The sequence below is a fragment of the Crinia signifera genome, chromosome 5, assembly GCF_055691185.1.
Source record: "Crinia signifera chromosome 5, ASM5569118v1, whole genome shotgun sequence".
NCBI classification, from domain to species: domain Eukaryota; kingdom Metazoa; phylum Chordata; class Amphibia; order Anura; family Myobatrachidae; genus Crinia; species Crinia signifera.
The window spans coordinates 60526081-60549473 of record NC_139221.1 but is presented as its reverse complement, the minus strand read 5'-3'; the positions used below and the strand labels follow the sequence as shown (position 1 = coordinate 60549473).

The 23393-nt window shown below is 43.6% G+C and overlaps 1 protein-coding gene across 3 annotated transcripts in view; it reads left to right on the top strand.

Annotated features, from left to right (window-relative positions):
* CRISPLD1 (cysteine rich secretory protein LCCL domain containing 1) overlaps positions 1-10267 on the top strand; it is a 96017-nt gene extending 85750 nt beyond the window's left edge. For all 3 annotated transcript variants that reach the window (XM_083187305.1, XM_083187304.1, XM_083187306.1), the window contains one exon: positions 7040-10267. In XM_083187305.1, coding sequence (XP_083043431.1) covers positions 7040-7091 — 52 coding nt within the window. In that variant the 3' untranslated portion in view covers positions 7092-10267. The remainder of the gene's footprint in view (positions 1-7039) is intronic.
* Positions 10268-23393: the final 13126 nt, after the last annotated feature.

Here is a 23393-nt window from a genome sequence, read left to right as displayed (position 1 = left end):
TCTTTAAGTTGTCACCTGTCTACATAGTCCAAAGTTCACCTCTTCTGTATGAGCAGGAAATATATTCGACCCACTATATTCAGGCCCACTTCTTCGGACCTATCAGCAAGTCCAGCTACTGAGCCGGATCCACAAAAAGCACCTTTGGTTACAGAGGACTTCTTTGAATAAGCCTTCCCTACGTATCTGTGAATTATTCCTCAGGTTCGAAATGCTCCACATATATGTGAAGTCACATAGGGGTGGAGCAGTACAGCAGAACATTTTTGGGACAGGGCCCTGTCTATTTGGTCAGTCCCGGGCCCCACAATTTATGATGGCTGCCCAGGCGGTCTTGCCATGGTGGGTTCTGGAGGAACCCTCTCCAGGTGATTTCTGTAGAGTGTAGCCCATAGGCACCTGGAAATGATACTCTTGGTAAATCTGAGACCTAAGCATCCCTCATACAAACCTGTGTGGGCTGTACCTGCTGCCAGAAATGGGGGATCTTCTCATTTGGAGATATCTGCCTAGTCCCTCCATGGTACATTCAGGGGATAGTTAATGTCTGCAGTTATCCCCTGAAAACAGCTGTTTTTGGTGTAATGTGCGACAAATACTATTAGGTAAATAGAGTCTAAAGTATTTTATCGTCATTATACCAGATAAAGTAGATAGTTCTGCTTAAATTGATAGTTCAGCAAACAGGTGCAATACTGCAAGTAAGCTAAATGTGTGGCGCGCCGCTAGCACAGGCGCGGATGTGCAGTACAAATATAGATAACACAATCAATGGGCATCATCTTTCTTATTACATATAAGTTGATGATGAGTTGGATGTATGCCTGTTGCATTGTATACATCTACAGATGTCCTCATACCCTTTCCATTGTTGCTTCATGTGGAATGACATGCTAAGCATGGCTCCACCACGAGTACATGTATTCCCAATACTTTTTGGCTGTAAAAGAAATTGTATAAAGAAAAATATTAAAGTAACATATCTTAAGAAAAGAACACAAGACGTGGCTTAGTCGCAGGTTCATTTACATGGCTAATTTGGCCATTTGGATTACATGGGGAAAGGGTTACAGATATAGCCACGATCATCAATGCTGTGATATGGCCGTAAGTGCCTGTTTGGTGCAGTAAGTTGCACCCATGGCGCATGTGCGAATTAGGCAGATAAACGGGTGCCAACCACTGATGACGCACATGGCGATTGGCATCACAACAATGAGCGTGGCTATATCTGTATGTGGACGCATCTGTATATCTGTATGCAGGCCTGACACTGTAAAAGTGGTGTGCTAAGGCTGGCTATACATCACAATGACTGTCAATCGGGCCAATAATCAGTGCGATTTCCCAGAAACAACGGAATGATCACTTTACTATTACATTAATATGTAGTTTGCATTGCAATTTGTATGATTAGCTGTTGCATGTGTCCCACAGAAGCGTGCAATCGAGCGTACACATCCGACAATTTTGTAGGCATGTTTTTTTTTCATTACAATACGGCAAATCAAGCTGCTATCGGCTTGATGTGAGTTGTAGCACCGTAGGGATAGGTCTGACTTAGAACAGTAAAGTCAAGTTATCCAAATTGAGAACAGAGGCAGACTGCAGTGGAGATGCTTATACAGCTGTTAGTACTGTATTTGTGGGTGCCTGGGCTGGGGGTTGCTGTGAATACATGACTATGGCTGTCAGAAGCTAGACGCTTCTGATTTGGCTGAAGGCAAATTCATTTCTCAAGCTGATGGTCACATTCTTCATTGATCATACGAATATTAATATATGACTTTGTGGGTGTTTTTAAAATAATAATAATTTGTTTGACAACTTTCATTGGTAATTTGGAAGAAATATTCCCTCTGCTGTAATGTAGAAGCTTCTTTTTAATTTGAAATCATTCCAAATCGCAAATACTGTAGAATGTTCACACACTTTTGGTTTGGGTTTAACAGGATGTTTGTATGTCTGACTGAGCTAGCATATGGGAAACATTTGCGTTATTAGAGTTTTTAAGCATATGTGGCCAATTTCATGTCAGCTCTATAGTTCTTAACCCCTTCCCGACATTTGACGTACATTTACGTCATGGTCGGGAAGTACTTCCCGACACATGGCATAAATGTACGTCATGGTTTGTAACTGTCACTGCGTCTAGAGACGCAGTGACAGTTAGGTGATGTCTGCTGTCCCTGACAGCAGACATCCCCCCTCGCCGCCCAGGGGGGGCAGGGGTGCCCCCCCCGGTCGGCGATCGCTGTGATTGGCTGTTCAAATCTGAACAGCCATTCACAGCGTTTCCTGTGTTACCGGCGGCTAAGCCGCTCGGTAACACAGGGATCGGTGGTGATCGGTGCAGCACCGATCACCACCGAGCGGCAGCACCCCCCTCCCACCCGCCGGGCACTCACCCGGCAGCAGCAGCAGCTCCAGCGGCTCCACCGCTACGTCCGGAGCGCACGCTGCGCTCCCCTCCTCCCCCCCGCAGCAGCAGCAGCAGCAGCAGCAGCATCATGCTGCTGCTGGAAAAGTTAAAAATAAAATAAAATATAATGTGCAAATGTGTGTATATATATATATATATATATATATATATATATATATATATATATATATATATATATATATATATATGTATGTGTGTGTATATATATATGTGTATATATATATATATATATATATATATACACACATATATATATATATATATATGTGTGTGTGTGTGTGTGTGTGTGTGTGTGTGTGTGTGTGTGCGTATACCGCACCGATCACCAACGATCGCCAGCCCCCCCCCCCTCCCACCCGGCAGCCCCCCTCCCTCCCACCCACCCGGCTGCCGCAGCGCCAGCCCCCCTCCCAAAGCTGGTGACCAAAATGGGGTCACTTGTGGGGGGGTTCCACTGTATTGGTGCTTCGGGGGTCTTGCTAATGCGACATAGCACCCGCCATTCATTCCACCACCAAAAATCACTCCTTCCCTTCTGAGTCCTGCCATGCACCCAACTGGTATTTTTTGGTCACATGTGAGGCATTGCCGTACCCGGGAGAAATTGGGGCACAGATTTTGGGGTGCTTTGTCTCCTTCATTCCTTGTGAAAATTAAAAATTTTGAGCCAGAACTGCATTTTTGTGTAAAAAATTAAATTTTTTTACACAAAAATGCAGATCTGGCTCAAAATTTTTCATTTTCACAAGGAATGAAGGAGACAAAGCACCCCAAAATCTGTGCCCCAATTTCTCCCGGGTACGGCAATGCCTCACATGTGACCAAAAAATACCAGTTGGGTGCATGGCAGGACTCAGAAGGGAAGGAGTGATTTTTGGATTTTGCAGCACAGATTCTGGTTGAATGACCCCCGAAACACCCATACAGTGGAACCCCCCCACAAGTGACCCCATTTTGCAAACTACACCCCTCAGGGAATTCATCTAGGGGTATAGAGTACATTTCAAACCCCCCGGGGTTTCACCAATTTTGATACAACTGAGCTGTGAAAATGAAAAATTATTTTTTTTCATTTTCACTGCCCAGTTGTACCACAATTGGTGAAACCCCTGGGGGTTTGAAATGTACACTATACCCCTAGATGAATTCCCTGAGGGGTGTAGTTTGCAAAATGGGGTCACTTGTGGGGGGGTTCCTAACTTTTAGCATCTTATGGTGCCTAGAAACCTACATGGTGCCTAAAAAATAATCTCATAAAAAGGAGTCTCCAAAATCAAGTAGGTGCTCCTTCTATTATGAAGCCTGTGGTTTGGTCACCGTGCACACTAGGGCCACATATAGGATATTTATGAAAACCAAAGAATTGGGGGAATCAATTTTTAGTCACATTTCTCTAGTAAAATCTACTGTGTTCCTTAGAAAAATGTATTAAAATTGAAAATCCGAAAAAAAAATGAAATTTTGAAATTTCACCTACACTTTGTTTTAATTCCTGTGAAACACCTAAAGGGTTAACAAACTTCCAAAATGCTGTTTTGAATACTGTGAGGGGTGCAGTTTTTGAAATGGCATCATTTATGGGGGTGTCTCACATACAAGTCCCTCAAAGTCACATCAGAACTGAACTGGTCCCTAAAAAAATCAGTGTTTGAAATTTTCTTGAAAATTTGAGAATTTGCTAGTCATATTTGAAGCCTCCTAGTGTCCAAAAAAATGAAAAGGAGGTTGAAATAATAATTGCAACATAAAGTAGACATATGGTCTTTGTTAGTTATTAACTATTTTGAGTGGTATGATTATTTGTCTCACAAGCAGAAAATGTGACATTTTGCATATTGCTAAATTTTCCATTTTTTCACGATATTTTGGTATTTTTCACAAAAAAACACAGACTGTATCGACCCAAATTTACCACTAACTTGAAGTACAATGTGTCACGAGAAAACAATCTCAAAATCACTGGGATAAGTAAAAGCAAAAAAAAGTTATCCCCACTTAAGTGAGACATGTCAGATTTGAAAAAAAGGGCTCTGTCATGAAGGCACAAACTGGCTCTGTCAGGAAGGGGTTAATGGCATCTCTAGAATGAAGAGCCCCAGGGCTGACACTCTCATCCTGGGATTGTCACTTTCAATCACACTTTTTCAGTATCAGGTGTATCAGCTTTTGACACATGCTTGGCTTGTGTTGGCCAATGCTCCTTTACTCTCAACTCATTAGAAGCTAGACTATCGGCACCTGGCTTGTCCCAGCTCCTGTAACACATTGCTATTTTCAGCAGTAACACAGATCTCCCTATGTCACTTCCCCAGTGCATTCCTCTATCTGGTTCTCTTACAGCGGAATTTCCAGTATACCTCTTAGTACTAATATGCACCTGTCACATACAACTGACATTGAGCCTGGGTACTGCTATATGTACCCAAACAAGCATCACAAATATAACGGTTTCTTTGGACTCAATGATGATGCACCGGTCATTCTCAGATGAGACTTAAAGTTTTAATAGTTCACCAAGGGTGACATTTAAAGACTCAACTCTTGTCCTTCCATGACATAGAAGCCAGCCACAGTGGTGGTTTCATTCATGCAACGTTACTAGGTGCTTCACACACAAGCGACACACCAACAAACTGGCATTACATTGAGTAAATTGTGACAAGGATCACAAACACAGGGTCTCAGATGATGACTTGGTAGTTTATTCTCATCAGCAGGTACAGCATAGCAGGTGACATTCATGTGCAGTTTGTATCACAGGCAATAGCATACAGGCACAGAAGACTCCTAACAGGCTCCAATGGTCCCTAATCTAATCTACACCCCCGGCCTATCACTCAGGCAGATAGTCCACCATTGAGAGCCAGCAAACAACGTCATGGGAAGCCTTAAATAAGGACATCCCAGATGCTTCTGATTACACCTGGGCTTCTGCTACTGATAACAAAACCTGGTCTGGATCCTCCACATTACTTTCATGTGGGGGGAATGCTGACTCTGTCACAAAATATAAATTTTACACCCAGGAGGAAATTAATCTACAGTGATTTCTGCGCTGTACAGTGTTTGATCCTAATTACAGCTCTCCTGTGCTGGATTATGATATTTGGCCAGATTAATTGTGCCTGCTATAGTACCCCAGACCTTTAATCCATTAAATAATTTTCACTTACCATAGTTAGTGACTATTATACAGGGTGCCATTACATTGTGTACCTAATGTAACAGGATATTATTATTATTATTATTATTATGACGTTACTTTAATTCAATACTATTTGCCCCAGTATCCACAAAATGCTCTGGATGTCCCTCTTAATTTATGATTGCCGTTACCTATTTGTTTCTGGATTTAAGAGGGAAGTCCAGTAATAGAGCATTGTGTCCCTCCCGGAATGGGCCATGTTGGAGGCATGTATTATGCTGGGTCAGACAATATCCCACTTGCCACAAAATAGAGTAATCCTCAAAATATTACCTGTTGGGAAAGCTTGACTGGTGACATTGAGAACCACTTTTCTGAAGAGCGGGGAAGTATACAAGTGAAGAAGTTGCCTAAAGCAACCAATCCACTTCCTTCTGTTATCATGTACTTGATAAATGCCAGCAAGAAGCTGATTGGCTGTTTGAAGAAGATTTCCACCTGTCTACTCTTTAGATTAGAAGGTTTGATACATCTCCCCCTCGGTTTAAAACAATGCCTTCCTAGCTACCGCCTAGCTTTTATGCAGTGTAATGAGTCAAGATGCTCAACCCTAGGATTCGTTCATTTATTTATTTATTATTTATTAACAATTATTTATACAGTGCATACATGGGCAGTTTTTCTAATTCCAATTTTTTACATGCGCGCAGGCGCATTTCTGAGCACGTGCAGATGCAGGGTGCGAGCATGCATGGTGGACTACATGTTTGTCATTCCGCTCGCATCTAGCAGTGCGGGCTGGGGGGAATGAGGTGGCGGCAGGGGGCACAGACCATGGGAACGCCCAAGAAAATGCAAATCACAGAGGTGTCACAGATCTGCGAGCGCTGGAGAAATCATTCGCCGACCATCGAATGATTTCACCCCCGCACCCAAGGCTGAGAATGGATGATTATGCGTCAGCGTTGCGTGTGGACCAGAATAAGGTCCATATTCCATAGAGCTTTAGAGCGAATATTTGAACATTCACATCAGTCCCTGCCCCAGTGGAGCTTACAATCTATATTCCCTACCACATGTACACGTACACAGACATTCTAGGGTTAATTTTGTGGGAGCCAGTTAACCTACCAGTATATTTTTGGATCGTGGGAGGAAACTGGAGTACCCGGAGGAAACCCACGCAAGCACGTGCAGAATACAAAAAAGTATTCTTTTTTTTAATTGAGTCTTTATTTAGAACATTTTTTGATTTTACATCACACAATAACATAGACAAATACACAAACATACAGTACATCCAGCAAATAAAATTACGATATCCTTATCTAGGGCTTTAAAGAAAAAAGAAAAAAAAAGTATTCTTCACCAAAATGCAACATTACTTTATATCTTCTACTACTGTAGTTATAAATTATAATTACTAATAGTTTATTTTATTTGTTTTGCAGCTTACATAACCCAATGGGTAGCAAAGCATTCAGAATATTTGCTGTCATCTGAAAACATCTGAAAAGAAAAATACTTGAAAATCAAGGAATAAACATTTTAAAGTTTGTATAAAGATGTATTCTTATTGTACCATTAAATATAATATGTATTTTGGATCCTAGTTAGATTTGGCCGTATAAAATACGGAGTAACTTGTAAAGAGGTATCATCTATTTAGAACTATACTAATTCTTGCTGTACCTAACCTTGTTCAGCATTCAAGCTATGTGGTTCCACTGGTGTAGTCAAACTAGATTTCTTTTATCTGAATGTGTCATGATTAGGCGAAAAAATAATTTTTATATTTTTAAATGACGGCATTGACAGAATTTTTTTTATAAATTGATTTTGTTAAATTTAATGTAAAGGGAACGTATATTACATAAGAACTTTTAAATAATGGATGCACTGTAACAAAAGTAGCTTAAGGCTAATATACAGAAATAGCCACGTTTATCGTTGCTGCGATATGGCTGCTGTTGCCTGTTTGGCGCACCAAAGTCACACCTGCGTCGCGGAAACGCTACACCAAACCATCGCTGCTTAATGCATTTCTGTGAGCCGTGGGAGTGAATTAGATGTACGAGTGTGGTGACGGGATTGTGCCAATTGCCATGGTGTTACACATGTCCATTGGCGGGCAAAGATGAGCGTGGCTATATCTGTTGGTCGGTTCTACATCAAATGTATAGGAGGTAATTTACTAGCATACCCAATATGCACTGCAAAATGCAGTTGCAGCATTGCACCCAACTGGTCTGGATGGAACACACCAAGTTACACCTCTAGCTCTGTTCCTCCTACTACATTTAAATAAAGTAATAAAAAACCTATCCAAAAATACTACTTAGTTTAGCCTTATTCATGCCTTAAATTATAATGAGAGGGGATGCAATTACTGTGCTTATTACACGTGGTGTTTTATGTGTATGAAGCATTTTATTGCATTGCTTGTAGTTCCAACAACAGAGAAGAATACAGAGTTCCTTTCTTTTGTTGAAACTTGCTAAGAGTTAGTACATAGCACACTCTAGTGGAGGTCTCAGCTTTATACGAACAGAGTTTAGGACTGACACTTTATCATAATAGACTGTGATATAATCCATCAGCCATCCACATGCATGTCTTTTTGTGAAGTTGAAAATGGACTCCTCCACATTGTTACAATATGCCTTTTCCACAATTTATCTCCTTTCAGTTATCTCCCACGCCATCTCCGGTGGCCTGTATAGATCAAGCTACAATTACAGAAATTACCATGACAGAGTTGTTCAGTAATTAGCCCATAGAAATACAAGGGGTATTCTATCTTGGCCAATATTTCCGCCATTTCCTTTTCGGACAAGATTCAACTATGCAAATTAATCTTTTTTTAAAAGTTGAATCTGCTTTGTCGACAAGGGCTTTCGACTGCCAGCGATCGTTTTCACCGATGCACAGACTTTCCAACAGTCGAAAAAACAGACATGGCGGAAATATCATCCGGGATTGAATACACCCTTTAGTGCAAATACAGTAGATATGTACGTAGGATAGTACTGTGCCCTATTTGTGGCTTGTGGCACGTGCCGTATGTCAGTGAGACAATGTCCACAAATATAGCTATAAAGTACTGCACTATTTTATATCGTTTTTTCTTCTCTTTAATTACATTAAATTTATGAAATAAAATATTTATTTGGGCTCCAAATGAGAGTAATTTACATGATGGGAAAAAAACATGGGCATACCCTCTACATTTTTTACAAATGTCTACCTAGTACATATTGCCCCCACAATGCCACAGTCTAGTCTTGGGAGATGACCCCATAAAATCACTGTGATTCATTTCCTGAAAGTGAGAAAAAAAATTGCGGTGGAAGGGGTCGTTAACGACCTGCAGGAGTGAAAAAAAGTGAAAAAAAACCATGTCAACCTTTTGACTGTCGACTTTGGGCATGTCGACCTAATGCATGTGTCGTCCTAATGACCCAGTTGACCTAACCCCATGTCAACCTTCAGTCATGTCAACCTTGTTGACCTTATCGACCATCCTCTTGGCGATCAAGTGACCATATACCACCACCCACAACTTCCAACATTGTATCCACTGGCATGTCTATAATGGTTGCATGGTGTACAGTGCAAAGAAGGGCCCACACACCGTGCACCAGAGCCTGACTGGCCATCTGGCAAATGCCAGAGGGGCCGAAGGACTGGTGGACCGATCCGGGCACAGGGAGAGCAGGATAGCTGCGTGTAGCACAGCTTCCGGGATATCTATTTGAGTAAATCCAGAACCTGACGCTAGACTCACTTGTCCAGGGGAAACAGGGTGTGGCACGACCCTGTAATGGGATGTCTCTCCTTATATACAGAGTTTAGGCCTAATCTCCACCCACTCTGTGCACATGTAAAAGTGTATGTTGTATCTCAGTAAGAGGATTTTAGGAACATCGGAAAAATACTTTTTATTCCTTGAATCCCATCTCAATATCTCATCCCACAAAAAGAAAACAAATGCTTACAAGTACAGTAGGTGCAATACACGTGGACTCCTAGCTGGGCATGCTCTAAGCCATACGCTACCCTGTAAATAAAATTTGTACACAAAATAAGCACATTACATCACAAAACTGCATTTGTGCAGTAGATGCACATTTTGCAGCTTTATACAAAAAAACATAATGCTCCCTAAAAGCCGCCCACACTGTAGTCACTTTAAAACAGATGACCCCCACTACTTTATATCAGGTTAATAAATAATAAACCAACATTTATTTTGGTTTCAAATTAGGTAAAATAATGTCAAAATTAAAACTTTCTATTTCTTCTTGCAGTGGATCATTTATTGCTGCTATTTCATCCCAAAAATATAATATTGTTCAGAAATTAGATATAGGGATTTATATTGTGTACATATTGTTTATATTTGAGTAGGATTGTGCCTTTGTTATATATTTTTTATTTTTAATAAATTGAATCTATAAAAAGTTGAAACTTTTTTTTTGTATAGCCTGGCAAATATTCCTGCAGGCCAGGAAATGTACAGAATAATAGATTATAATGCAATTTAATATGCGTTCAGTTTTAGTATACAGCCTGTTCACTTTTCATTGGAAAATTATAGAATTTTACCACATGATGGTACAAAACTGTCACCTATAATAATACATGTCTATGTGGGGAAAAAATAAATGTTTTCTTTTTTAAAGCCAAAAAATGTTCATGTGTTTGTTTTTGTGTTTTCTTTAGATTTAGATCTTTTTGGGTAGGCATATTCTTGTAATGATATGTGCTTCCATACACAGGTTGAACTCTCATATCCAAAATGGTTGGAACCAGAAGTAGTTTGGATTTTTCTGTATTTTTTAATATTTGTTTACAGTAATAAGATCAGGGTTGCCTACTTTTAAAGTCTTTCTCCCATAGAGGAGACTGTCAGCAGCACTTTGACATCATCAAACCCCGCCCTTAGTAGGCAAATCCAGCAAATCTTCGAGCAGGAGACGGGGGTTTAAATGAAGCGATTTGCATCTTTGAGCCCCCCTGAAAATCTGCGAATCGTGGGCGGGGGGATATGCGGGGGGCGCCGGTATCCGGTAGGGGTGGACCACCTTTCTGTGGGGGGTGGGAGAGGGACCCGATTTTTGGGAGCCTCCTGGCCATTAGGATATTGTAGGCAACCCTGAATAAGATATCTGGTGGACGGGCCCCAAGCATAAACACAAACTGCATTTATTTTTTATATACACTTGGCCTTTACTCTGGTTCACTCGCATAGGCAAATTCCTCCTCAAATGGACAAAACCATGTGCACTGCAGGTGGGGCAGATGTAAATTGTATAAACAAAGCAGTCAGTATTTTCTCTGCACAGAAACAAAACAACTCACACAAATATTAATCTCTCTGCACATGTTACATCCTCCCCCAGCAGTACACATGTTTTGTACATTTGAGAAGGAATTTGCCTTTGCGAGTGAACCAGAATAATAGCCCTTATACACTTCAATTATTTGGTGCTATCCTATTTGTCCTGATGCCTATCGAGTATTTTTCGTCTATCTCAGAAAGGCAATCCAAATTCTCCGGTAAGTAAGCATTGCTGCAGAGATTGCAGCAGCAAAAATACATTGGTCTGCATCTTTTTGTGATTTACCCCCCAACCCTGGAAAATGCTCTCCTTCATTTCCTCATTACATTACTATTCAGTTGACTCATACAATCACCAAAAATTACTTACCGTATTTGCCAGCGTATAAGACGACCCCCAACATTTTCACTCAAAATATAGAGTTTGATATATACTCGCCATATAAGACTACCCCCTCTTCCGCACACCTTCCACACACCATGTCACTAGCAGCTGTCTGGTCCGCCCTTGAATCCATATTATGGATACCTGTAGTACCAGTATTAACCCCTTGAGTGGTGGGTTTTGCTGGGGCAGGACAAACCTATCAGGGCAGGTTTGTCCTGCCCCAGCAAAACCCACCACATAAAGTTGTAAGCCCCCCTCACCTGCAGCTTCCCTGCAGTGCTGCCGCTGTCCCCCCTGCCTAAACCCCAAGGGTTACACTTTTATATATGTCATACACTCTCCTTGCCCCCCCCTTATTATGCATACCTTGATACTTCAAATCTCTTTTTAGAGACATGTCAGTGCTGCTGCTGTCCTCCTTGCCTAACCACCTGTCACATTCTGCAGTGACGTCGGCGACAGGCTCGGGGATGTTCGCGGCGGCTCGGGAGGACTCGGGTGCCTGATCGCTCCCAAGTCCCCCTGAGCCGCCACGAACATCCACCGAGCCTGCCGCCGACGTCACTGCAGAATGTGACAGGCGGTTAGGCAAGGAGGACAGCAGCAGCACTGACATGTCTCTAAAAAGAGATTTGAAGTATCAAGGTATGCATAATAAGGGGGGGGGGGGCAAGGAGAGTGTATGGCATGTATAAAGGAGTAAACCTTGGGGCTATATGTACTGTCTACGAAGTGCACCCGGCGTATAAGATGACCCCCCACTTGGAGGCATGTTTTCCAGGGGGAAAAAGTCGTCTTATACGCCGGCAAATACGGTACATAAAAAAAAACACTGAGATGGATCATGGGCCTAATTCGGAATCTGTCACATCCGTGTCTTTTGTTGCACTGTGACTGCTTCTTTATGTTGCAGCCGATGGGCTTACTACTGAGACACAGCCATCTTCCTACTGAGATGGAAAGAAAAGTAAGAACACCCAAAACTTCTGCGCCTTCACCTTATTGCATGCATTCACAAAGAAAAATTCCAAAAAGGCTTATCTTTTTTTCCACTTCGTAATGAAGCTACCAATTCTTATTCCAGAGGTATCCGGTATCAACCATGTAAAAGAAGCATATGATAGCATCCATAGCGTAATCAAGTTTTAATACCACATCATAAAAACAAACAATTCAGGGAAAATCCCTTAAAATACAATAGTGAATAACATACAATTACCAATTCCTAATGAGAACTATGTCATACAACATGTTCTCAAACGAGCATGAACAATAATGGGTGCGAAGATTCACATCAGATATAAGGTGAGGAAGATAGCTTGCAACGGACACTGAACCAGGCATATAGAGGTGACACGCCTGCATCTGGATAGCCACACCCCTCCCTCCTCCATTACTTTGCAGAAACGCCCACCAAAATTGCCTCTTTCTGCAAAACTACTGTAGTTCTGCATCTCTCTGTGGTAAGCATGTGCAGTGCGGGTGAGATGAATGCACAGGCTGAAACATCAGTCACTTACGTCCAGTGGTGTAGCTAGGTGCCACGGCGCCCGGAGCAAGGGCATGTTTCGCGCCCCCCCGCCCCCAATTTGTAGTAGGTGAGGCTCCTGCGCAGTGAAAAGTGGACATGGACCAACATTATACCACACACCGTAATGGCCATTGCACATTTTAGTGAACTTTGTAATTCCAATTACACATAAGCCCACAAATGATGCCCATTGCATACTATACAACACTCCGCAATGCCCAAGACATACTATATAAAACTCCGCTATGCCCATGACATACTATATAACACTCCACAATTCCCATGACATACTGTATGACACTCCGCAATGCCCATTACATACTATATAACACTCCGCAATGCCCATGACATAATATATAACACTCTGCAATGCCCATGACATACTATATAACACACCATAATGCCCATTACACATTTGACACAAAAGTGCTACTTACCTACATGCTCAATGCCAAGGGGCTTCATGCTCGATGCCAAGGGGCTTCATGCTCGATGCCAAGGGGGACTGAATTTGCTCATTGCCAAGGGGGACAGAACTGTGCAGCGGCCCAATCCCCGCCGCTATTTTCAATTCAATGCACCGCCAGTAGTGTGCAGCAGGGAGGGAGGGAGCGGTAGTGTGCAGCAGGGAGGGAGGGTGGGAGCTGTAGTGTGCAGCAGGGTGGGTGCAGCAGGGTGGGGGGGTGATGGCAGTAGGGTGTGGGAGGTTGGGTGCAGCAGGGTGGGAAAGCAGCTTGCAGTAGGGAGGGTGGGTGCAGTTGCAGTAGGGAGGGTGGGTGACTGCAGTAGGGTGGGTGGGTGACTGCAGCAGTGTGGGTGACTGCAGTAGGGTGGGTGGGTGACTGCAGGAGGGTGGGTGACTGCAGGAGGGTGGGTGGGTGACTGCAGTAGAGTGGGTGACTGCAGTAGGGTGGGTGACTGCAGTAGGGTGGAAGGGTGGATGACTGCAGTTTGACTGCAGGAGGGTGGGTGGCTGGGTGACTGCAGGAGTGTGGGTGGCTGGGTGACTGCCGGTGGGTTTGACTGCAGGAGGGTGGGTGACTGCAGGAGGGTGGGTGACTGCAGGAGGGTGGGTAGGAGGGTGAGTGACTGCAGGTGGGTGCAGTTGCAGTAGGGAGGGAGGGAGTACACCTACATAGCCAGCCTCTATTCACATGGGACAGGGCGGGACTCCCAACTGCCCCACCACAGCGGGACACTGCTGGCCCCATGAGGGACGCGGGAAGGACCCAAAAAAACAGGACATTCCCGAAGATAAGTGGGACAGTTGGGAGATATGCTCAAAGGGTTAAGGTTACTTTATTACACCAAAGTTGAAATCCGTACAACTATAACATAGAACACTCTCATACATCCTGCAGCATTCCGCAGCTATTTGACATTTCTCACTTCTGTCTGCACAGTACAATGCAGTATTGTATCAATTTACATTTTGAATAAACGTTTGAGTTGAAATATTGTGTAAATCATAAAATGAATTGAATGAAAATAAACCAGAGGAGAATGGACATTTTAGCGCATCTGCTATTTATTTTTTACTTCGCAGAACATTATTTTTTGGAGAAAGGGTAATGGCAGAACATTTTGAATGCCTATAGAGCAGCATGCTGTGCAGATGACTGAACTTGAGCTGGCATAACGGATCTTGTAGACTGGGTTCAGCATGCTGCACAAAGACGTGCATTGTGTAGGCTTTGTTAATTATTGCTGAGTAAGTATTCTTTTAAGCCTTCTACAAAAAAAAAATGTGGTTAGCAAATGAAATAAAATGAGGTAGAAGTAAAACAGTTGTTAATCAATGATTCATGCTAGTTTGGCGATGAGATTTCAGTGATACCTGCATTAGTTTACACCTGTTTACTAGCAGGCTAAGGCCCTTATTCAGGTTGACTCGCAAATCTAAGGCTTGCGAGTCCACCAGTCGCCGCCCGCTGCATGCACAGCCGCCCCCCTCACACAGTGTTATTACCTGCAGGCATGCGAATGGATAAGTAGCATGCTCATCCATTCGCAGCCTTGCGTACAGGCACAAAATCTTTCGATGGTCGCGGACCATGAAATTATGTTTCTAGCGCTTGCAAATGTAAGACACCTCTTTGGTGTCTTACATCCGTGAGTGCCTATAGGCGAAGCGGGCGGGCAGCTGACATCCGCTGATGTCAGATGCCCGCACCCTGTACACGTGTTATCGGGCAATTACCATGAGAACGCCCATCATTTTCATGGGAACACCCATGAAACACGCAGGGGAGCAAATGAATCTGAATAAGGATCTATGTACAGTAGTTCATTACTTGCTTTTTCATTTATTACTCCTAGTTTATACATTCACAGGGATGCAATGTGACTACATACTCTATAGCCGTGGCATTCACAACAAACTAACCAAAAAGATGTACTTTGTAGATAAAGGATTTTAGCTTTAATAGTGCAATTGCAACAAATGTCTAACTCAGTGTCTAGCCCCAAAAGACTGCCATATACTGTATGTGGGCATAATAAATAAAAGTAATAGGAAAGGTTCAGAACAAATCTATACCATACTACTGGACACGATCAAGTTGGCTCGGTATGCCGGTACAAACTGACGGGTTAGGTGTGAGAGGACAATGATGGGGAATGTCAAGGTGCTCATGGTGGCTTAGAATATAAGTTGGAGTATGCAGTCTAAAAGTAGACATAGGGCGGTATTCAATTAGGCTGATTCGCCAGGTTTTTATGGCGATTTTGTGCTGTAAGGCGAATTTCTGACTAAAACAGTGAATCACCCTATTCAATGACCAGATGGCGAATACATTTCAAGGTTTTTTTCGCCATGATTCACCGAGTAGCAATCGCTATCTTTTTATGGTGAAGTGGAAGGTGAACTTTTAAAATAAAGTGTTTTGTTTTTTACATTTGGTGTCAAAAAATCTGGAATTTTATTTTGAGGAGGGGCATGCTATTTTTATTTATGTGCTGTAAGCAAAAATATTTAGATATTCATATATTCACTTCACCCGATCATTACATATGCATGATCGGGTGTAGTGAACATACCCGGTCCCCTGCTGGCACCCCCGGGGGGCAGCCTGTGCTGCCTGGCTCCCGGGGAGCCCACCTCCCCCCCCCCACAAATGTTCTGGGGCAGGGAGGGAGACTTCCATCTCCCTGCCTGCCACCATCCTCAGGCTCCCTGCGGCGTCCGCCGCAGGAGCTCAAATTCGCCAGTCAGGGGCAGCGAGGCTCCGGAACGCAGCGAGCAGTGGCGAATGTGCAGCGAATCCTAAACAGGATTCGCTGCACGTCGCCAGTATTCACATTGAATACTGCCCATAGAGAGAGCATGGGGTATGAAGAACTCTCAGGAGTGGCATTATATGGGACTTGGGAAGGCTAGGACAAACAGGAGGGTGTTTGGCTAGTGTTTAAAACTTTGAAGGCTAATGAAGAGTCTGCTTTAAGACTGAAAGTGGCACAAAGTTACAGAGTGGCACTGAAAAGATTTTGGAGGAAAAATTAAACGGGGAACCAATTCCCAGTGGGGAACCAAGCTGCTAGTCATTGGCAGAATGGCAGTAAAATTAAATATGAGGAAATCTTATTGAGTGCTTTATAGATGAGTGGGAGGAGTTTCAATTGAATTCTGTAATGACCAAAGAGCCACTACCATAATGCTATCCTCAATTACACCATCAATTTTAAGCTTAATTTCATGTTTCCAGTTGCTCCCGCTGTAATGTCACCAAATCACTTGAAACATTGCCAACTTACAAAAAAAATGCTCACTTGTGGGGCCGGATGTAATGGCACCCAAGTTGGCCAGCGTTGCGGGTTCCTGGCTGAACTCTGACATAGTTTTAAAGCAGCAATCATTTACAAGGCATAACCATAACTTGTAAATGATTGCCGCTTTGAAGAAGTGTTTGAGTTTGGCCAGGAGCCCGCACCTCCAGCCATATCAGGCATCGTTACATGTGGCCCCTGGTGTTACTAAATATTATACATTCTCTCTCTTTTTTTGCTATATTTTATAGTTAAATAAATTCTGTAAGTCCATTAAATCAGCTGTAGCGCTGATAGATTGTATGTTCTTTACCTGACAGAAGCTATATGTAAAGTCTTAGGGTGCCGAATGACTGCCATCGGAATCCCAATTGTTAAAATGCCCAACAGTGGGATCCCAACTAACAGGGTCTATGCTCCCTCATGGGGGTTCATGACCCCCATAGAGGGAACATAGAACCTGTGGCGAGCACGGCAAGCACACAAAGCCCACAATGGGCTTTTTTGCCGCCGCACCCCTGTTGGAGTAACAGCTGCTGGGATTCTGATGTTGGCCACTCATACCACATCTGGGTCTTATACTAGGTTTCCTATACATCAATTTCATTTAGAATTCATTTCAATCACAAAGTAAATAATCTTTGTACTCAAGACACCAAGCCCTATGGTAACCAAGTACAGTTCAGATCTCTAAATTCTACAGTATACATACATGACTTTATTGAGATGAGCCAAGAAAGTGAACACCATTTGGTGCAATTGGTGGATTATCACACACATTGGCCAATGGCAGTAATTGGAAACATTTTAAGACAGTTGAGAAGGACTATTGAGGTGGAGGTCCATCATACCTTGGAGATAAAGTGGAGAAAGTACCAACCTATCAAATCCTATGAGTTTGTGCACCACATGTACAGTATAATTAAATTTTAAAGCTGCTACGTTCCTACTTTGGCCCTCATTCTAGTTTGTTCGCTTCCCCCGCGCATTCACACAGGGGACCAATGTTTAGCGAATGCGCATGTGCATAAACATTTATGCGCATGTGCAGCCACATTGTGCGAGTGGGGGGCTTTATCTATCTCTCCAAGTATGGTGTTATTTTTGGAATCAGAATCAGATTTATTTGTCCATGTATACTTGCGTATACTAGGAATTAAATATGGATTGCTGTGCAACAGCCAGGATGGTTAACAAGTAACAGTGACACATACAGATATGTACCCTGGGGAGGGTTAGGACATGGACATGGGGAATATATATTTGCTGAGCTGTGCAGCACATAGGCAGCCATCCATAGTGCTACTTGGTGGCTGCAAAAGCCAGATAGGTAAAAACAAGTAAACAATATAGATAAAGGACACGACAGGGGAGACACGGAGTACATAAAATGTTGGCTGAGCGACACAAATCCAAGGCAGCCATTGGTGGCGCCATCTTGATCGTTGCAAGTCACAGGGCAGCAGTGGAAGGGCTCAACAGGCCATCTCCCATTCAGCACTCACAGGACTCACCCACCCTGGATGGATCCTGATGCTGTCCTGCTGTCGGGCTTGGGGTGGGCCATCGTTTCAGGGGCCCTAGCTGGAGCCACAGCTGGAGGGAGAGGCAGCCTGTGTGTGTGGGGAAGAGTCAGTGAGGCTAGGGAGAATGGGTGTTGGGAGTCAGTGAGGCCAGCAGTCCCCAATTGGTGCACATGGGTAGGTAGTGACTGACAATTTCAGTATCACCAAATACTAATAAGTATTCTTCTGTGTCCTCACTTGAGCTTTCATATCATTCAGCACTCAGAATCCCATCTTTATCACTCTCTCTTTTCAGGCATGTTTTATGTTTTTTAAACTTTGGCTTTTTAAGAATACAGAGGCATCCACTGACATATTTATAATGGGTACTGTGTGCGCAGTGCACATGGGACCCTGAGTCCCAGGAGAGCCCACAGTGCAGACGCTACTTTTTTTAATACTTACCCTCCAAAGTCTAGTGAAAGAGACAATAGTATTGTGGAAATCAATGGAAAAAGGCCACCATACCATTTCTCTGGAGATCTTCACATGCACAGTAGGGCCTGAGTGCTCTAGTGCTCAGACTCTACTGCGCTCCACTACTCCCGCTAGATTGGTGGGGGTCTGTACGGAGGAGACTGATAAAGAGGTAGAAGGGCACTGCTCGCAAGCTTACAATCTCATGATGTTTAGCCATTTGTTTCAGTTAGCTATAAAGACTTTGGATAACACTGGATAAATAGGGCCCTGCCAGCAGAGCCAGCCTTATCAAATTTGATGCCCTAGGCAAGATTTTTGTTGGCGCCCACTAGCAGATAATACCACCACCAAGTATTCAACTGACCCCCCTGCAATCGCAGTTTCAACCTTGCTGGGTTTTTCCAGCGAGGTAGAAATGTCAAGTGCGGCCATAAAAACAGAGAGGCTCGCCACTATATGCAGTGGGCTCGCTGAATTTTTGGCGAGCCTCGCCATTCTGGGGAATCCTCACCGCACCTCTGACGGCAAGGATTCTCCTGGAACATAGAATCGGGCAGCGATGGGGCAGGATGGCGAGGATGACTTTTTCTCACTAAAAAAAGCCATCCTCGCTCTCCAAACCCCCCTCGGCAACCACCCACCAGGGCATTGAATACCGTCCAATGTGGGAGAAACATATATTAAAAGCAATATGGTTCAAGTACACAAAATGTGCCTCTATCACTCTCACTTGCTTCAATTACTGTCTGTGGTAATCTTGCTGTGTTCTGTGTGTGCAGGCGATTCTGCGATTCCACAGGCGATGGCGGGGCGAGGTGACGATGGCCTGGTCTGGCTAGACCTGCTGGTGCTGGGGCCTTTCCTGTCAGTGTCAATGTCCGTGCTGCAGCCTGCACCCCCTTTTTCATTTTTCTGGCTGCTGCAGTGTCACTCACGCTTCCTGGATGGCTGGCGCTGCTCCAACTGGTTTTAGAAACTGGGCCACCAGTCCAGTCAGTTGTGGTCATGTAATGGCGCCGCTAGAGCAGGAGGGGCAGGGAACATGACATACTGACTGCTGTCCCTCCTCCTTCTCTAAGCACCCACTGCAGTGGCTGGCAGAGGTGGGACAGTGTGTCACTGTTAGCGTGGGCTGCGTGAGCACTGAGCTGCTACAGTGTCACCGCGTGTCACGCGGGAGTGCGCGGCTGGCTGGGTGGAAGTTATAGCTGCAGCTGAGTGTAGTGCCAGGGAGGCGGAAGACATTAACTTGTGACCAGACCTGTGAGTCGGGATACTGGTAAGGCTGCCGCCCTAAGCAATTGCCTAGTATGCCTATGCCTAGGGCTGGCTCTGCCTGCCAGGGTTGGGTTTACCACTAGACAGCTTAAAGCAGCCACCTATGAGCTCCAGAATCTAGGAGGCACCCCTGAGTCTGACTATCACAAAATTAAGGATGACTCTGAGAGAGGCTTCATTGTTGAACTTACTGCAAGCGGGAGGGTGTTGAACTTCATAACATCATAATTTGGGTGTAACGGGTGATGGTGAGAGATGAAGTTTTGCCTCGGGTGCTCAAAAACCTTTCTCCACACCTGGTACATGCAGAAAGCTAGAGCATCATCAGAAGATATGACAATGAACGTTCAATAAATTATTGTTACTGTACGTTATGTTCTATGAAAGAGCCCAAATAGCCGAAAAGTACTTGTTCAATATAACGATCACCCTGCTAAGGTTTTATATCCTGTTTACTGAGTAAAGAAATATGCACCTTATTAAAACATGAAGTGTAACATGCAGTGTTTTAAAAATGCTAGCTAAGCATTAAAAATGGTTTGCAAATCTCCTGACCAGTGATACACTAGAGAGTTATACATTCTGGAAATTCTTTTCTGATGTTAATTGTGTGGTCTACGGTGCAAGTACATCAAGCCATCTGTTTGAAATCATGACAGGAAACCAAATGTGCCAACATCAATAAGAACAGAGCCAGCTACATTTTGCGAAGAATTCGGTAATCAGAGCTAAAATATAGATTGTACCTTACTACATTTATAACATTGTGTGTAAATTGTGTAGTTTTGTGATGATTGTGTGGATATTGGACCTAGAGACGTGCATAGGTACCGTATACATACATATTACTGGGTTATATGCATGGAAATGGTTCTACAAGTATTTGTGCTGAAAAAGAGATCATTCATAGCAAATAATTAAAGTCCTAGTGAAATTTTTCTAGTTCAATATATAAAATGTAAACAAATCTAATTGGTTGTAATGAGCAGATTGCGGTAACTCGCTATGTAGTTAATAGAGGTAAGGTGGTAGGTGGTACAGCCCTTTGGATGTTAACCCCTTCCCGACATTTGACGTACATTTACGTCATGGTCGGGATGTACTTCCCGACACATGGCATAAATGTACGTCATGACTTTAAACTGTCACTGCGTCTAGAGACGCAGTGACAGAGGGACGATGTCTGCTGTCCCTGACAGCAGACATGTCCCTGCATGCCCAGGGGGGGCTGCGATGCCGCCCCCCCGTCGGCGATCGCTGTGATTGGCTGTTCAGTGTGAACAGCCATTCACAGCGTTTTCCTGTGTTACCAGCGAATCAGACGCTCGGTAACACAGGTGTCAATCACCGCCGGGCGTCAGGGGACATGAGGGGGTCATCGGTGACGACGACACCTCACCCCACCTGCCCCCAAGGCTGTGATTGGTCCGTGGGACCCACGGACCAATCACAGCCAAGGCGCGACATTTAAACTAACGGTGACTGCGCTGCAGACGCCATTCCGGTCTGGAATTGCGTGCAGAGCGGTCACCGTGCCTATCTGCCGTGATACTGACCTGATCCTTGCAAATACTTACCTGATCCTTGCAAATACCTTACCTGATCACCTGATCACTGCTTGTAGCGTGCTGGATGCTTCCTGGATCTGACTTCTTGTGACTTCCTGCTGCTGCTGCAGTGTGATAGAGAGATAGAGAGAGATAGAGAGAGAGATAGAGAGAGATAGAGAGAGATAGAGAGATAGTGACAGAGAGTGCTATATTTTGTGTCTGCTACCCCCCCTTTTTGGGGGTGCAGGTTTTTTTTTATATATATATAACTGTCAGTGCTGCTGCTGCAGTGTCATAGAGTGATAGATAGTGATAGATAGAGAGATAGAGAGATAGTGATAGAGAGTGCTATATTTTGTGTCTGCTACCCCCCCTTTTTGGGGCTGCAGTTTTTTTTTTATATATATAACTGTCAGTGCTGCTGCTGCAGTGTCATAGAGTGATAGATAGTGATAGACAGTGAGAGATAGAGAGATAGTGATAGAGAGTGCTATATTTTGTGTCTGCTACCCCCCCTTTTTGGGGCTGCAGGTTTTTTTTTTATATATATATAACTGTCAGTGCTGCTGTGTCATAGAGTGATAGATAGTGAGAGATAGAGAGATAGATAGAGAGAGATAGATAGAGAGAGATAGTGACAGAGAGTGATAGAGAGTGCTATATTTTGTGTCTGCTACCCCCCCCCCCCTTTTGTGCTGATCAGTATATCTGTGCTGATCAGCAACTTTTTGTGGGTGCAGGGTTTTTTTTTTATATATACCTGCCAGTTGCACTGTCAGTTGCACCAAAGGTTGTGCACCTGCTGCCCCTCACTGGTAATCAGTGTTGCATCACTGATCACCTTTTTTTTTTTTTTTTGAGGGTGCTGTGGGGTCTTTTTTTAATTTTTTTTTATCAAATTTTTTTGATCAAATTCCTGTTGCCTTTGAGCGCTGTTCAGTGACGGACGTTACTGACCAACATCTGTGCTCAATTTTTGGCGCAGGACCCTTTTTTTTTTTTTTTTTTTTCTGCACTACATACACACTACACACTACATACTACATTGAAATAAAGTTTGTACCCCCCCTACACTATACACGTGTTGAAACATTTCACTACCAGAAACACAAAAATAAAAATGGCATCCCAAATGTCATCCCAAATGTCATCCCAAATGTCATCCCAGTCATCCAGAAGAATGTATTCAGCGGTGGAGGCATATGCCATGCTTGCCTCTGACTCTGACACAGCCAGTGAGGCAAGCGGGGAATTTGAAGGATTCATCTTAAGCTCCTCTTCCTCCTCTAGTGATGAGGGACCCCCTCAAAGACGCCCCCGTAGAGCAGCTGAGACCCCCCCCAATAATTGATCTCGTATGGACCCCACCACCAGACAATTTTGAGCCCCAGGTTCCTGAGTTTTTGGCCATCCCAGGAATCCAATTTGATTCAACAGGTCTCAGAGAAATTGACTTTTTCAAATTATTTTTCTCTGATGATTTTATAAATTTAATGGTGGACCAAACTAATTTATATGCCCAGCAGTTTATTGCTCAAAACCCCACGTCATCATTTGCTAGGTGGACCCCTGTAGATGCAGTAGAGATGATGACGTTTTGGGGTCTGGTGTTTCATATGGGCATAGTAAAAAAGCCAGAAATTAGGCAATATTGGAGTACAGATGTTCTGTACAGCACCCCACTTTACCGTATGGCCATGACCCGGAATCGTTTTGAGTTAATCCTTAAATTTTTGCATTACAACGATAATGCACAGTGCCCACCCAGAGATGATCCCACCTTTGACCGGCTATTCAAAGTCAGGCCGGTCATTGATCACTTCAGTGCCAAATTTTAAGAGATGTACATCCCAGATAAATTCATTTGCATAGACGAGTCCCTTATACATTTTAAAGGAAGGGTTAAATTCCGCCAGTACCTTCCCAGTAAGAGGGCAAGGTATGGCATAAAAATGTATAAGCTG